This window comes from Lolium rigidum, chromosome 1, assembly GCF_022539505.1.
Source record: "Lolium rigidum isolate FL_2022 chromosome 1, APGP_CSIRO_Lrig_0.1, whole genome shotgun sequence".
Lineage (NCBI taxonomy): Eukaryota > Viridiplantae > Streptophyta > Magnoliopsida > Poales > Poaceae > Lolium > Lolium rigidum.
Window position 1 is genome coordinate 202,625,915 of NC_061508.1, and position 16,854 is coordinate 202,642,768.

Consider the following 16,854-nt stretch of genomic DNA (forward strand, 5'->3'; position numbering starts at 1 on the left):
TATAAAACGACTTTGTGCGCACGTAGCACATGAAAATGTACGTGCGAATTTTTTGTTTCAATTTTTTTGAAATTTAAAATATGTGTGAGATGCATTTCAAAATATAGGGAGTATATGCTCCCATGTTCCAAAACACCACTCCCCAGAAGATGTCTCTAAAAAATGTTTGAAGACTTCAAAGATTTGCTCGCTTTTATACTTTATTTTTTCTAATTGCTGGAGACAAGTTTACAATTGGACATAGGTACTTCCTGTTTCATAATTCTTGTCATTAATATCTAGAAGATACATTTCATGCATAGATACATCCAAATTATCCACAAGAATTATGAATGTAGGGAGTACAAGGTATATGTATTAGCCACATTTGACATTCCAAGACAGTACCTACCAATCTACCATGTTCAACATGAGCAAGTACAGTGGTCTTTGAAGAGACGGACATGTGGAGACGGACAATCCAAGACAATACCTACCATATACAACATGTCAACATGAGCCAGTATAGTGGAGTGGTTTCAGATACATAGCGTATCATATTCAATCCTTTGTGTCAGAGTCAGGTCTCGGACATGGCATATAGCGGATACTCATTTCTCCAGACCATATATCCAAAAGCTCTCTCGGTTGGATGGACGGTCGGAAAGTATATTGTTCCTGTAAGAATAGGTTAACACGATGTGAAAAAGTACCAACATTAAGAGAAAATTCGGTTAGTCATACGAGGAATGCGAAAGAGATCAACCTATATCACTAACACTGCAAATATTGCAGAAATTTACATGAAATTCCAGCATTGTAAACAGACCAGAACTGAGCCATCCGTCCGACAATCGGATCAACATAAACAGTTTACCAGCCGCATTGCTAGGCCTCACTGGTGAACAGATTATTGTCACTAAAGTAGTTAACCTCGGAACAGCAGCACGCACCAAGGTGTCATTATGAACAAATGAGCATGCTACCCTGAAGATTAATTCGTCTGAAACTCATCAGATCCTACTACAGGCCAATCCAATCTACATGTTAGATTGTTAGATTACTAGTGCGCATCACAACTCCTCCATGCCATCACCGCCTCTGCCACAAGTCTACCGCTCTTCAACGCGTGCGCGTCACAACTCGTCCATGACATCACCGCCTCTGCCACAAGTATTCCGCTCTTCAACAGGCTTTGCGCTGCTTCTGCTGCTTCTAGGGCTGCAATATCTACACTTGTTCAAACCCTGTGTGTGTTTGATCGAACCGACCGACATGGTGTGGCCAACAAACATGGGACATCTTATGACGACGTGGATTGAGAGATGGGGCAGTTCTACTTGCCGCCGTACCAACTTAGCGTGGAAACTACTTGGCATCATACCAACTTTTTCCACACTTAGCATCGACAGCCAGTTCAACGTTCAGGATGTTGGTTCCGTAGAAAGGCTTGGACATGCACTCTACCACGATGGCCCTGGCCGTTTCAGCAGATTCCGTTGGCCCTTCCAGTATCACTTCATCGTGCACCTGAGAAATGCCAACAAAAAGATTCAAAATGGTGTATTAGGCCAGATCTGGGGTTGGAATAGAATAATTTGGAAGCAAAAAAGGTAGTTACAAAGTATCATGTCAATTGCATTTTTTTCCCTTTCTCTTTCAAGCAAAAAAAAACATAGATTTGATTCTGTAACACTAGTTTTTCGTTTGCGAGGAAATCTATTTTGTTTTTAACAAGAAAAAAACAAAAAGTGGTCTCAACCTGTAACAGGAGTCTCCAGCCGAGCTCCTTAAGGAGCGCATTTCTTTCTATCTCAAGCATTGCACACATGGCAACATCTGCTGCACCGCCCTGTGGATTAGAGATACATTATTATAGATTTTCCCAAGCCAGAAACAAGTGGAGCATCACAACAATTGGGCCATGTTCAGTAGCAAGTACCTGCACTGGAGCATTTATAGCAGCACGATCAACATGGCCTTTTTGAACATGAAGTGCATGGGTCATGTTAGGAAAACGGCGTGATCGTCCGAGCAACGTGTAGACTTCACATTTTTCCCGTACAAGCTCTTTCTGCCTATTTTGCCAAGCTTTAACTTCCTTTCGATCTCTATACCATAGGTTGAGTGTATCTTTTGCTTCCTTGACAGTCACCTGTTAAGATGGTAAGCTATAACTCTGAACTGATTGTATCAAATTACTTTCTAAGAATACAGAATTTGTGAAACTGTACAGGGTTATCAAGTGGCGTTTCTCTAGCATGCTAGTAGTGTCAATAAACAGAGCTAATTCGACATGCATCTTATAGTTTGGCAAGAATAAAAAGGGCAACAACGCAATCTCAGTGGTAGGGCCCATATCTCCAGCAGCTGCTGCCTTGCTGAGTACAAGGTGATGTGCACAAGATATCCATCCTGTATAATTTTCGGATCTGATTTCCATCCTGGGTCATTGGTGGTAAGCACCAAACAAACACCAATGAACTGAAGTGCTGATCCGTGAGGACATATTTTCATAAAGCATGTGGAGGATGAGGGTGAAAGGAGAGTACATCCTAGGCGCAAGAGGTTAGAGCATCTCCAGCCGCGTCCCCCAAACGGCGCCGAATCGAGCGTTTGGGGACGTCGCCGACGTCGCCCAAACGCGGCCGCCAAACTTATTTTTACATTAAAATACTCTTTTTTTTTGCATTTTCATTTTAATAGAGAGGAGAAGCATTACACAAACTAATACATAATCGGAAATATGGTTTTACACAAACTAATACATAGTTTGGAACATGGTTTCCACAAACTAATACATAGTTAAAACATTGCAAAATGAGGAAACCTAACTAGTATTGGCATCGCAAATTTCGTATGTTCGCTGCCAAGAAAGAACACTTGCAGGCAGTCACCTAAACTAGAAAATCCAGCTGGTAATGATAGCCCTGTTGGTCCTTTGCAAGGAGAACATACTTGGTCCTTTGCAAGGAGAAAATACAGAAACCTCCGTTACCATTTTCGCTGCGAAGAAAGAACACTCGGCGTGTTCAATCGTCCTCCTCTTCGTCGTCGCCGTGGTAGTGCTGGCGGCAGGACGTGTCCTCAAACACCTTCACGCTCATATCCGCGTCGCCTAGGTACGAGAATGTGAGCACGCAGCCGGCTTGGAGGTCGTGGTAGAACTTCTCCTAGCCGGTGTGGGTACATCTTGCTGCGCCCGTCGAAGAGCACTTCCATTGGCCACCGGCAGCAGTCGCAGCCAGCCTCCCGCAGATGCAGCGCGGCCGGCTCGTTGCCGGCAACGAACTCGGCGAACTTGTCCGGCGGCCTCTGGATGCCGAGTGGGTCGCCATTGAGGACGACGACGAACTCGAACAACACTTGGTGCTCTTCCTGCAGATACGATGATGAAGACGACGACATCGCAGGCGACGGCGACCGTGCAGCTCTGGGTGCTCGGCCGCGGCCACGACCACGGTCGCGACCTTGGCCTCCACCTCTACCAACCATGGCATCGACTCTTGAGATGGTGGCAGCTAGGGTTGGGGAGAGAGGCATTAGGGTTTGTGTGTGAGGGACGATGCGAGAGCGCCCCTTTTTATAGGTCGGACGGAGGCGGGGAGCGGTGGCGCTCATTAACGCCGGCACGGAGAGCTAGGCGCAACGAGACGCATCGCTACGCCTCTGCGGAAAGTGCACCGTCGATGCACGCCAATAACTTCCGTCGCGAGGTAGGCGACGGTTAGGTTAAACTTGAATGTGCCGGTGACGCGTCGGTCCCGCGTCTCCTCGCCTCGCTTTTCGTTGTATCCGGCGTGCCCAGAGCGTCCCATGTGGACCGGGGATGGGCTCGGGGCGCCGGACACCGTATTGGGCCGCGCCGGACGGAAGGAGGCTTTGGGGCGCTTTGGGGACCAAGGCTGCTCGGTTGAATGGCTATATTTTTTTGCCACGGAAGTCTCAGGTGTAGGAGGTCATTCAGAGGGAGGCACATCGTACCGAATATACCATTTTTCTTGGAGAGATAAAGATGCACGATGAGCTGAAAAAGAATTATTTGTGGTAAACAATGAAAGGTGTTGTGGCCAAGTATGTGTCCTATTATCAGGTTTGTCTATGAGTGAAGGCTGAATGTAAAATACCAACGGGATGGGTAGTAATCCTTGGAGACCTCCAAAATGGCCATCATATTTTTTTTGTCCTACCTAGCATGGGAAGCATGCATGATGCAATTTCGGTGGTTGGGCATCAACTTATCAAATTTTCCCATTGTATTCTTACCCAAAACAAACTAAGTTCCTTGGCACCAATATATGTGTAGAAGATAGTACGGTTGCATGTTGTTTCTGAAACGATTACTTGTGATAGGGATGCTAAGTTTGTATCAAAATCTTGGGAGAGTTTGCAGAGTGCACTAGGTTTGCGCTTGATACTTGGCATTGCGTTGCATTTCCAAACAGATGGCCAGTTAGAGCGTAAAACTTTGGAATGTGTGTAGAGCTATTCTGCCCTAACCTGGCAAGGGAGATAGGAAGATCACTTGTCACTTGTGGGGTTCTTTTATAATAAGAGCTGCTAGAAACTCATAGGAATGGTAGCATACAAGGCTTTTTATTGGAGAAAGTGTAGATCTCCACTTTGTTGGAATATCATGGGCATGCTGGGAGCAAAGTAGATTCAATAAACTGTAGATTGGGAGCCTGAGATTAGGCAACATATGGTAGCAACGCATAGCAGAAAAAGAGGTAGAGGGGGGACTTCAAGGTAGTGAGGAGGCATTCTTAATGGTGTCACCCACTAAAGGTGTTATAAGATTTAATATCAGATGAAATTTTAGTCCGCGGTACATTTGAACTTTCATGATAGTGGCACGAGTGGGAAAGCTAGCCTACCGACTTGAGTTTCCCGAGACAATGAAAGGCGTGCATAATGTGTTCCATGTCTATATGCTACGGAAGCATTTTCGTGATCTAGAATGACAAATTACCATGGAACCATTTAAGATTTAACCTTTGAGGTTCGTCCTGTGAGGATATTGGAAGAGTCTGAGCGGATGATGAGAAACAGGACGATAAAATATGTTAAGGTTGGGGCGCGCGTGGCGCATATGTTTGGGTTAACTGTATAAGAAAATGATCTAATCAAGCTGTTTTCTGAATCAGGTTGTCAGCACCAATTATACTAGTTAGTTCAAATGCAGATGTAGCCAATAAGAGTTCATACCTGCCAATCCTGAGCTAGCCCCCTGGCTGTCTTTCCGTATGCAATGGAGAAATTAAGCATTTTAGCCTTCCTTCTCTCAGCACCAAAAGCATCCTAAAATCGAAGGAAAGGTACCAGATTAAGTTTCATATACTCTGCAGAGTACAAAGCATCTAGCAAACCAAAACTTAAAACAGAGACAATTCATGCCCAATAAAAATTTAATAAAGACCAACTTCTCTGGGAAAGTACAAAAAACAATGTGCGACCCTGGCAATGTGCGACCCTGACAAAAGGGACATCTACATACAAAGAATCACTGCTACAACTTATCAACGATGGCTACTAGAGATGCAAGGCCAAAAATATTTAGTGAAGAGGAGTGCTCGATGACACAAACAACAAACGTGTGGCATGCTTGGTTTTATGAATGCCCCAGGCCAGAATGAGTGCATTAATCTTGGATGCCACAGTGACATTGGACCACTTTGTGTAGAAAGTGGGGGTATCCAACAAATTTTGCAGAATTTTGAACTTCTTAGGGGGGCCAACATCAAAGGATAACAACATCATTGGATAGGCCAATGTATATGTACACGTGCAAGTGTGGTAAATAAGCAGAAAACCCGGGGATAATACACGGCTGATACTGGAAAGTATATACTCCCTCCGTCGGTCCGTCACCAAATAGGTGGCATATTAATTGAGTCAGGAAGTCAATACTTCCTAAGTTTGATATACAAAAATATGAAGATTGACAATAACAAATAAATATCCATAGATCCACCATAAGATATATTTTCATAATGTATTTATTCAATATTCTAGTTGTTGGTATTTCCTTCAATGTATTTGGTCAAACTTAGAAATGGTTGACTCTCTGACTGAATTTATGCACCACCTATTTGGGGACGGAGCGGGTACAACTCTAACACCCCGCTCCTCAAACTCATGGTCAACCATGCTGAGTTTGGAGAGGTAGAACCTATCTTGTGCTCTAGTCTGGGCCAGCTGTACATATTTAACAATATACCCTCCATTAACTATTATACTAATATGTTTTAGATATTTCACTGTGGACTAGATACAGACCGAAATGAGTGAACCTACACACTGGAACGCATCTACATACATGAGTTTGACAATATGCCCTCCATTCACTATTATAATATGTTTTAGATATTTCACTGTGGGCTAGATACAGACCGAAATGAGTGAACCTACACACTGGACCGAGTCTAGATACATGCATTTTGGAAAACCTAAAACATCTTATAATTGTGAACACTTCCTCCGTCCATAAAAGGATGTCTCAATTTTGTCAAAATTTGGATGTATCTATATACTAAATCGGGTCTAGATACATCCAAATTTAGTAAAACTTGAGACATCCTTTTATGGACGGAGGGAGTATAAAAGTTGCAGTAGGGAATTTTCCAGCTGTTGCTAGCAAAAATAAGGTAAGAATTTGATCAAGTAAACTGCTAATGATCTAATTGCATGGAAGTGGAACAAAACAAATATGGACAATATTCTGAACAGTTCAAATGAATCAAGCATAGATTTAAAAAGTATGGACAGCATATTAGTGACTCTGAGTCAAGTACCTTCAACAATGGCACTGGAGGCTTCTGTTGATCTGGTTGAGGATCCCATTCAAGAAGGACCCTTTTTCCGTGAACAGCATCTCGGACATGCTCATACATATTCATGGCTGTTCTAGAATGGAAGTCACCACCAGCCTTGAAAGCATCCAGCATGCTTTTACAACTAGTAAGATGGGCTAAGATTCTCAGCTCCAGCTACATGAAAACGAACCTTTCATCAGGTCAAAATAGTCTCGGGAATCCCAAAATACAGAAGAATTACTACTGAGCATAATTTTGCATTTAGCATACCTGGCCATAATCAGCAACAACAAGAGAGTTCCCTGGAGCTGCAACAAAAGCTTGGCGGATCTTATATCGATCTTTTTCATGTGCAGGTTGATTCTGCAAGGGAGATTATTTATGCATTGAGTCTAAAAATAGTTTTGTCAGTAGGAATAAGATACTACAAGATATTTTCTCCTATACTAAAGCCACTGGTGAATGCTTATATTTGAATTTTTCATTAGCTTGTGTGCTTTATGTTAGTCCCTAAGTACTTCACAAAGTTCATGGTGGCAGATGTGTGTACAAAAATAATGCATATGCTCTGAAGAACTGGAGAACATGCACATGCATAACATGTTCATCTTGCGTAGAGAGCATCTGTGAAACAGCAGCTTCTATTATCCTCTCAAAACAAGCACCCTGGAGAACAAAAGTAGGCAGTGCTTATTTGCATTTTTTTACTTACTTGAATTTATACCTATTACTACTGCCGTCCTAACATAAGTGTCTTGGTTTATCTAGACGCATTTTAGTTGAAGATAAATCTGTATCTAGAAAAAGTTCAGACACTTGTTTTAGGACGGAGGGAGTACTTGCTTGTATTTAACTCTCTTTTCTTGTATACTAATACAGCTTGTGCTTAACAACTAAGAAGTGAGTTGTTACTCTTTTTTCTGGGAGATGACATAAATGCGAAAGATACATACCTGCAAATTTGGTATTCGTGCTGATAAGCGCCCAGTTTCAGTATTGATATTTATTGAACAGTGAATGCGCCCCTCCTTACATGATATATTACCTCCCTACGATGTACAAAATAGTGTTAAGACTAGAATACTGGGTGGTGCACATAGTTCAAGGTTAGCTTGGACCTCCACCACCCCTCCACGCACGCACAACCCCACACCCAGGAAAATAGCAATGTGTACAGTTGTTGAGTTGTCTCACTCAGAGAACACACAAGCACAGGTCAGCACTATGCAGCATAGCACATATAAACCTTCAAAGATACTCGAAGGGGAACAGTGGAAAGTACGATGATATGAAGCTTTTGAAATCCAGATGAACCCACCCGTTTTTCTGCCATATATCAAACAGTAATACTTAAAGCATTTAAAACTCGCACTTGTCGGCGCACATGTCACCGATTTTAGGTATGTCCATGCCTCTGAAAAACCTTCCATATCCATGCTGGGAAATTGCCAAATGGTGGTTCATAGAGCACCAGGTAGAAAATATTTGAACTGAGAATGTCGCACAGCTTGATTTGCATTGTAAATGCATCCCAGATATGCAGCCTTAAGGTAGGAATAACAGCTCTAGTCTACACAAGTAAGATCAGCTGGCTAACCTGCAAGGGAAGAATAAAGCTGGATATCAACTTGTCAATAGAGGAGATTTCACATAGAGCTGCAATTGCATGGCATGCTTCCTTTCCCTTCTTTCCTCCACCAAATGCTTTATATGCAGTTCCATATGATGATGACTCATCTATATCCTGCTCGGGAAGTTCTGAACCATTGCTATATTCATCATGCTCTTGGTCATCGTCCATTGTGTAAATCTGATCCATGGGTATCTTACCAGACAAAGTTTTCAATGCATCAATGCTGAGTGAAGGCCACCCACTCGGGGAGAACATATTAATTTTCAGATCTTTCACAATACCATAAAGTTTGATTGTGCGAAACTTTGAAGCCTTCTTGCCTTCCGGAGCTACATTTTCATCATTCTGAACTTTAAATGTTTTACTTTGTGGGCAGGTCTCACCAGATTTATTCCTGCTACGAAGTTTAGAGAAGTTAACAATTGAACCATGCATAAGCAATGACTGCTGGCAAGCAAAAAGAAAAGAGGGATTATGTTTACTCTTTCTCAGGAATTATACACAAAATGACTGGCAGATCCAAAAAGCAGAGGAAGATCCAGTTTCTCATTCCTCTCTTGTTGATATGAAGAACTACAAATGCTCGAAACTAAGTAAAGTCCCATCTCAATTTACTCTGAAACTGACTCCTAATGAAGAATCATGAGCAAACACTACAATTATACTACCGCTCAGGTAAAATCAACTAACATGTTAATTACTATTTCTCAAATACTTGAGATGTTCTGATTAGACATATTTTAAAACTGTTTCATGAAAAGGCATCTTTAGGAATGGGAATGGAGACTAATTAGTTTAGGGATATGTTAGAGTACGTAATGGGCTTGGGCTGGCGGTATAGCCCGTTAGTCTTAGGGTTAATTAGAGATAAGGGTCGTTTTCTTAGGGGTCAAGTAAACCTCTCTATATAAGGAGAGGAGACGTATCAATCTAATCAAGCAAGAATTAAGAAGGAAATCCCTTCCCTCTTGCCACCGGCCGTGGGCAAGGCCCCCGGCCGGCTCTCTCGCGCCATCCCTCTAGCAGCACCATAACAATTTGGTACCAGCTTTCCGGGTTTTTCCGGGTTCGATCATGTCCAGCCATCCCACCACCACTGGCCCGATGGCCACCACCACCGGCGCCCCGACCAGGCCGGTGCAGGCCACCTCCACCACGCCGCTTCCCGTCACCCTCACCCCGGAGGAGATCGCCGGAGCAATCCGCGATCTCACCACTGTTGTCCAGGAGATCCGCCTCTTCCTGGCTGGTCCCTATGGGCCGCCGCCGCCGGCGCTGCTGCTGCCGTGGCAGCCAACGCACCAGGCGGCCTCCGCTGCGATCGCTGGACCGCTGCAGCCGACGCTGCTGCTGTCGTCGCCGCCACCCGACGCCGGGCTGCTGCAGTCCCTGCTGCCGCTGTCCACCATCTCCGGGCCAGGCCCTACCTCGGTGCCGGGGTCCCTCTTCTCCAGCAGCCGGCCGCCTTCTTCCCCACCGGAACGCTACAGCAGCAACAGCAGCAGCTGTCGCCGCCACCAACGCCGCCGCTGCAGCTGCTGTCCTCACCGACGCTGTCCCTGTCGTTCGGTGGGCAGCTGCAACAGCTGCCGTCGCCACCAACACCGCAGCAGCGGCTGCTGCCACCACCGACACCGTCCCTGCCTTTCGGCGGTGTGGGAGCGACCTTGGCCCCGGGCTCTACATCGACACCGCCCGGGATACCCTTCCACCAGGTCCGTTTCCCTCCGTCGCCGTCACCGCTTCCGGCTTGGATCGCTATCCGCCACGTGTCGGCGGCGGTGAGGCAGCAGGCTGCTGCGCGCGGCCTCCTAGTGCGTTGGCGTGTGCGGGAGATGCGTGATCTGCAGCTGCAGCTCCTCCAAGTTGCGCTTCGTTGCGCAACAGACCTCGATCTCGTCTGCTGCGTCGGGGATCTTGGGCGTGCAGTTTCCCCCACGGGCGGCGGACATGTTGTTTTTCCCGCGGGCAGCGACCTCAAAGTCTGCGCCATCGACAGTCATCCGGCGGGGAGAAGGCATGGTGTCACCGACAGGAGCGCACCGCGTAGCACCACTGCATTCCGCCGCCGGCCGCCGCGCGGGCTCCTTTTGTCCCGCTGGTTTCCATGGGATCCAGGTGGCTGTACAGGTGCACGTCGGGTGGATGGTGTCCACTTTATGTTCAGGGGTCAACAATAAAGCGTCCCAATCCATCTCAGGTTGAGAGTAATAAAACAAGCCGAGATGTAAAAGGCTCGTTTTTAGGTGTTAGGTTTGTGTTGCGTCGAGTCATGGTTTGTTTAGGTTGCAGCTCGAGGACGAGCTGCATGTCCAGGTGGGGTGAGGTGGGGTGTAGTGTTAGAGTACGTAATGGGCTTGGGCTGGCGGTATAGCCCGTTAGTCTTAGGGTTAATTAGAGATAAGGGTCGTTTGCTTAGGGGTCAAGTAAACCTCTCTATATAAGGAGAGGAGACGTATCAATCTAATCAAGCAAGAATTAAGAAGGAAATCCCTTCCCTCTTGCCACCGGCCGTGGGCAAGGCCCCCGGCCGGCCCTCTCGCGCCATCCCTCTAGCAGCACCATAACAGGATACTTCGCAACACGATGTGGGTGATAATAGTAGTTAACATCCAATTTATATCCTGTGTCACAGTGTGCATATGCATCGCAAATGGTTAATGTGTGCGAATTTCAAAGATTGTCAGAATTAGTAACATAGCTTTGTTAAGATCCTAAACATGTCACAAACTACTGAAGATATCCTAGCATAAATAATTTGCAAAATCCAAAAGATAATCGATGTTGAAACTTTAAAGAGGAGATAAGCACAATATGGCGACAATACCTGTTTTTAATGCCAGCAAAGAAAAGCTGGCGAAGTTGTACATCACTATTCAGATTCATGTACTTCGCATCTGGACAATATTTAGATGCCCAATTCCTAAACTTATCTGCAGCCCTTTTTTGTTCAGCAACAGCTGTTTTCTCGATCACTGAAAGGTAAGCACGGTCAACAAGCATACCCTCTGTTTCCATCTTCACAAGAAGGTCACCAAAGGGGCGCCAATACTCTTCATAGAAATCGTACATTGTTCCTCTAGGACAACCGTCAAAAATCCATTCTTTTGTTTCAAGCTTACATTTCAAGCTTTCATAAAGCTTTAGTGTACTCACTGCATCCAGTGATGAATAGCAAATCCACATCTCCCTGTCTTCCCTTTGCAAATTTTCAACTGGTTCAATATATATAATTTTCCCTTCGGCTCCATCCTTCCTAATCTTTTTCTTACCAAAGATTGTTTTCATCGATGACTTCCCAATTTTAGTTAAGTCCTTCCCAACATCACTCATGACTCTAGGATCATTTGCAAGTCCTTCAAGTGAATATCCACCATCAGTTTTCCTGTTAGAATCCCAAAGGCGTGCAAGATGCATTGTATCAGCGTGAAATCCAGCAACCTTGATTCCGTAGTTCTCAATGACATGGCTATCAAAACTATAGTTATGCCAAACCTACATGATGAAGAGCAAAACAAATGATCACTTTCAGTGACACAAGAAAAAAACAAAGCTTGCAATAATTGATAAAGCATGATCAACCAGTAATACGTAAAAAAATCTGAATTTGCAGTTCAAATATAGCAGCGTCTAGGCCATAATGGAATCTTAGAAGCAGATTTGCATTATGAAGCAGCAAATCAATCAGGCTACCATATAACAGATTAAGACATGAGATACCACGATCAACAAGAAAGTATGCACTTGAGTTAGTCCAGTGACACAAACTAATGGTGTGGGTTTTGGAAGGAAGCCAAGTATTAAAATATATGCCTTGGTTATTGGTTCTTTTCACATGCAATCAAGGTAGTGTTTTACTGTTAGAAAGCCACATCCAAAGTATTTTGCTATTAGAAAACCAGCAATTATGTCATACTTAACTGTTGGGCATCATGTAAAATGCACAAGTACAAAAATTAATGCAGTACATCCAACTTATTTCAAAATTAATCCACAACAGTAAATAGACAATGGCACAGGGCATTCCAAAAGAACAAAACTACAAGAAGCACAGCAAGAGGCACAAGGAAATGTTACACTCCATGTTCCACCCAACACATAAAGGGAAAACAATAGCAATATATTTACACCATGATAAATAAGGAAGGATAAAAATTGGACCTTCTTGATAGACGGGTCCTCAAAGAATGGAGCAAACTCCATCAAGACATCCCTTCCACCATCAAGCACATCCACCCAAATGCATGTTTTCTCGTTTCCAAAATCGGCATGTACATCAGAATTTTCTGAATAGATGCTAAAACATATTACTTCTCCATGATCAACTGGTGACTCCTTTTTGACATCAATATTTGCTACCTGCATAAGATTGTGCTAGCCCAAATTAAAACATTTTAATGAGCTTAGGATGAGTTATGCAATGAACTCTATGCTTGTCATGGATTAGCAACATTGGACCATTTGGTATAACTGTGAGCATATGAGTTCTCAGCATAGCCACTACCCAGCGGCAATTTACGATGTGTTGCTGCAACCATGAGAGGCCAATACTGCCTATGACGTACTCCGTCCTTACCAAAATGTAGTGCATATAAGTTTTTTGAAAAGTCAAACGATGTAAAGTTTAACCATATATGTAGATAAAAAATATCAACATCTAGATTACCAGATCAATACTTAGATTAATCATGATGCATATTTTCATATGGTATACATTTGGTGTTGTAGATATAGATAAGTTTCTCAATAAACTCGGTCAAACTTTACATCGTTTGACTTTCTAAAGTTCTTATATGCACTACATTGTAGCACGGATGGAGTATTTATTTTATCATTCCTCCTAACATTTGGCATAGTTTATCTGCTTACCATGGATGCTGATAAATTCATGACAGACGGACATACACCAAACAGAACAACTGTTTTTTGTACTCCCTCCGATCCATAATAAGCGTCAGGGCTTTAGTTTAAATTTCATCAAATTTAAACTAAAACTCTGACAGTTATTATGAATCAGAGGGAGTAGCAAATGCCATTTGAGGACCATAGCTATCATCTGTCAGAATCAACTTCTTATGATAACTATGCCAAGTGGACAAAACATATGTAATCCATGGAAACATCACTGTAAAGAGACATTACTTCACTAACAAACTTATTACCCAGTTGGCAGCTTTTAATGCATCTAACATTGTCTGATAGGGATAAACAGCATAATCATTCTAGAGAAAAGGAAACAAGCCAAGCAGAGTTTTGCTGAATACCTCCGTGTCGCATGCATGAACAAAGTTTCTGTACTTTGTAGTAAGCAATCGTACAACATTCTTTGCTGACTCAATATTGTCAATTACCAAAACTTTGTCATAGATACCAACAAGAGCCTTCCGTTTGCTTGTAGACTCCTTGGTCAAGAAAGTTCTATCTGGGAAAGATGGTACCACCTTTTGAGATATGAGTTTGTGTTTATCTGCATACCCAACATTAGTCTTTCCATCAAGCCCTGAAGTTTCCTCCATATTTGAGATATTAGGCAAAGGAGCCTCCATGGATGAACAATCATGCGCTGAAATCTCCACATTAGAGCTGCTAGGCATGCCCAATAGTTCGATGTCATCATTAACATCACTCATTGGGGTTGAAAGAGCATGGGCAAACTGATTTGTCAGATTACACTCAGCCAAGTCTGTATTGGCATGTCTATTTACAATTGAGTAAGATGGCACTCTTTCTCTTAGATTATGCATGGAAGGATAGTTTGAACTTCTGTGATTTCCAGAGGGTTCGTGATTTGGATTTCCAACCCTTAGAGGAGTGGCTCCGTTGTGGATGCTATGGCTGGCGTTGTTGGCGATTCTGAGATAAAACATCCTCTTGCTCTCAAGCGCCCATTCATGTTCGTTACTTTGCCCATTCATGTTGGCATACAGTCCAAGCCCGCACACGCTGCGTTCTCTAACTCCCATGTCTGAACTGTTAGAATAGTCTTGCCTGTCAGCCAGAATCAGTTCCAAAATTAGACTCTGAGATGCAGAAACCAGTGTGAAATTCTTAACTACTGAGACAACGCGAAAGAGCAATCATTATAACTAGTTCCAACTGAAATGAGGTACGCGGGCCAGTGGGAGAAGTTCAATCTGACAACTAGTACAAGGTAATGAGCAGGTTTTTGCAGGAAGAATGGTGTGGCCATAAAACATGATATATAGCTTCCTAGTACAAGGTAATGAGCAGGTTTTTGCAGGAAGAATGGTGTGGCCATAAAACATGATATATAGCTTCCTAGTTCCTAATACAAATATTACTGGCCAGGGTAGCATCGCGGCCACAATCTCGAATAATAAGTTTATAGAAGTATGCGTCGCTTCCAAAGCACAGATATATGAATTCCTGGCACAGATATTACAGGCCAGGGTAGCCTTCGCCCATAAGCACATACTACGTATCCAGCTACTCATCAACCAAATCATCACCCTCTGCACCATTTCATTTCATTTCACGGCACAGTTAATCAGCCCCCTATTTCTCCATTTCCATTTTCCCTTCATTGAAAGTCAAAATAAAAGTCAAAATATCACAACCCGGCGGCACGGCAGGTACCTTCTTCGGCCGGGGAAGGCTCGGGGCAACGGCGGGCGGCGGAGGAAGGGAGAAGAGAGCCACGGCGGCGCCGAGCACGGGCACCGCGGCCGGAGGCGCCCGGACGCCGGCGCCGCCGCCGCCATGGCGCCCACGAACCGCTTCAGCTTGGAATCGGCTCGTACACCTCCTCCTCCTCCTCCTCCTCCTGGTACCAGTAGAGCTCCGCCGCAACCGAAGCCGCAGGGCGCCGTCGTCGTCGGCTACGGCTGGTGCGCGCGAGGTGGGCGGGGAAGAAGGCGACACAGGGTTTGGCTTCGGACGTTCGGGAGCGCAGCGGGCCGAGGGTTTAAGCGGCGGATCCCGTCTCCGTGGCTCGATGGCGGGGTTTGGTGGAGGACAATGGTAGTCGCGTCCCTACTGATCGACGCGTCTTCGGTATCTGCGCCTTCGAAAGCTGTACATGTACTGAGCCAAAATGTTACTCCTTTCAAGGAAGGGGAAGTATATTTTTCTGTGACATTTTTTTTTGCCCTTTTTTTTTGCTGAAAATGATACGGCATCCACCAAGTGAAGTAGATTTTGTACTCACTCGAAGAAGATGGCCGCTAGGAGAGTTCACCCAATTTAGCTGCGACTGTCCTCTCACGTGGCGGATTCATTGGTCGTAGCGATTGGCGCATAGTGGTGCATCCATGTTGATGGTGGGGTCAATTGTTTTGGGAATTTTCGATGTTGCAAAATGTGTTAGGAAATATTACAAACGACTATCCTTTTTGTGTATACTCACAAGTAAATGTTGCGATGACTACTGGATGTATGCTACAGAGATATCTTCAATGCTGAAAATGTGTCTGTGATACTGCATGTGTAAGAGAAATTTATGTTTCGTTGCAAATGACGACACACATTTTACGTTTTGTTGCAACCAAAGTAGTAATATGTTGAGGTGTTAAGGTTTGGTCTCGGCTGATTGGAGCTCTTCGTCTACTATGTTGGGATTTCTCGTGCAATTTTCCTACTGTTGGTTTTGTCACTTTGGTCCTTGCGGTGGCTTAGCTTGTAACGCGATGAGTTTGTGTGTGTTTTCTTTTTTAGATTTCGGTATCTGAACATGATGTTTCGGCTCACGGTTCTGGATGCACATATCATGAAAAATGCGTTCGAAATGTTTTAAAAAATCAACTAAAATTTCCGGTGTATATCTCAACAGTCTATGCTCGCACACAAAGTTTTGCGGGAAAAATGACATTTCTTGTGGCCGATGTAAAAAATATAATGATACACAAGCCACAAGAGAATGTATTTTTTTGAATTTTTGAATATTTGAAATATGATTTTTGGCGGCGCATGCATCTACACTTATGAGCCAAGTGGATTTGCACATCCCTCTTTTCTTGTAATCACTGTGAACCTATTTTGTAGGAGGTTATAAACCTATTTTCTTGTAATCACTGTGGTCGTTCTTCTTGTTGAAGGTGTTGTTTGGTACGCGGTGGTTCGGAGTGCTAGGAGCGTGGTAGGACTTTTTCGGGAGGCGCAGCGGTGGCGGGTTGTCATCGTTCTTGTCGATCTGCCGGTGTTGGCATTCTTTTTCTTTTTCGTTTTTCTCTGTTGGTTCGTTTGGGCTTGGTTGTGCTGCGGCCCCAGCATGCTTGTTGTATCGTGGTTGCTATATTAATATAGCGGGACGAAAGCCTATTTCGAGGAGGACAATATGAATGAAAAAAAATTAAGGTGGGGATTAACTCCCCATGACCATTAAAAAGGACTAGTAAACGTGCACGCGCAATGCGCGTCTTCGTATCAACCAATGCCGATTAAGAAAATATACTCTTTCCATCTAAAAAT

At 44.0% G+C, this 16,854-nt stretch overlaps 1 protein-coding gene across 1 annotated transcript; it reads right to left on the reverse strand.

Annotated features, from left to right (window-relative positions):
* Window positions 1-761: 761 nt before the first annotated feature.
* LOC124688192 (DNA polymerase I A, chloroplastic-like) lies at window positions 762-15,077 on the reverse strand. The gene is made up of 12 exons (XM_047221910.1): window positions 15,025-15,077; window positions 13,692-14,415; window positions 12,589-12,786; window positions 11,255-11,922; window positions 8,392-8,821; window positions 7,748-7,843; window positions 7,065-7,157; window positions 6,774-6,968; window positions 5,188-5,280; window positions 1,922-2,134; window positions 1,742-1,831; window positions 762-1,509 (listed from the first exon to the last, which is right to left on the reverse strand). Exons 2-12 carry the CDS (start codon window positions 14,388-14,390, stop codon window positions 1,348-1,350), a joined length of 2,937 nt encoding a protein of 978 aa, XP_047077866.1. The 5' UTR covers window positions 14,391-14,415; window positions 15,025-15,077; the 3' UTR covers window positions 762-1,347.
* Window positions 15,078-16,854: the final 1,777 nt, after the last annotated feature.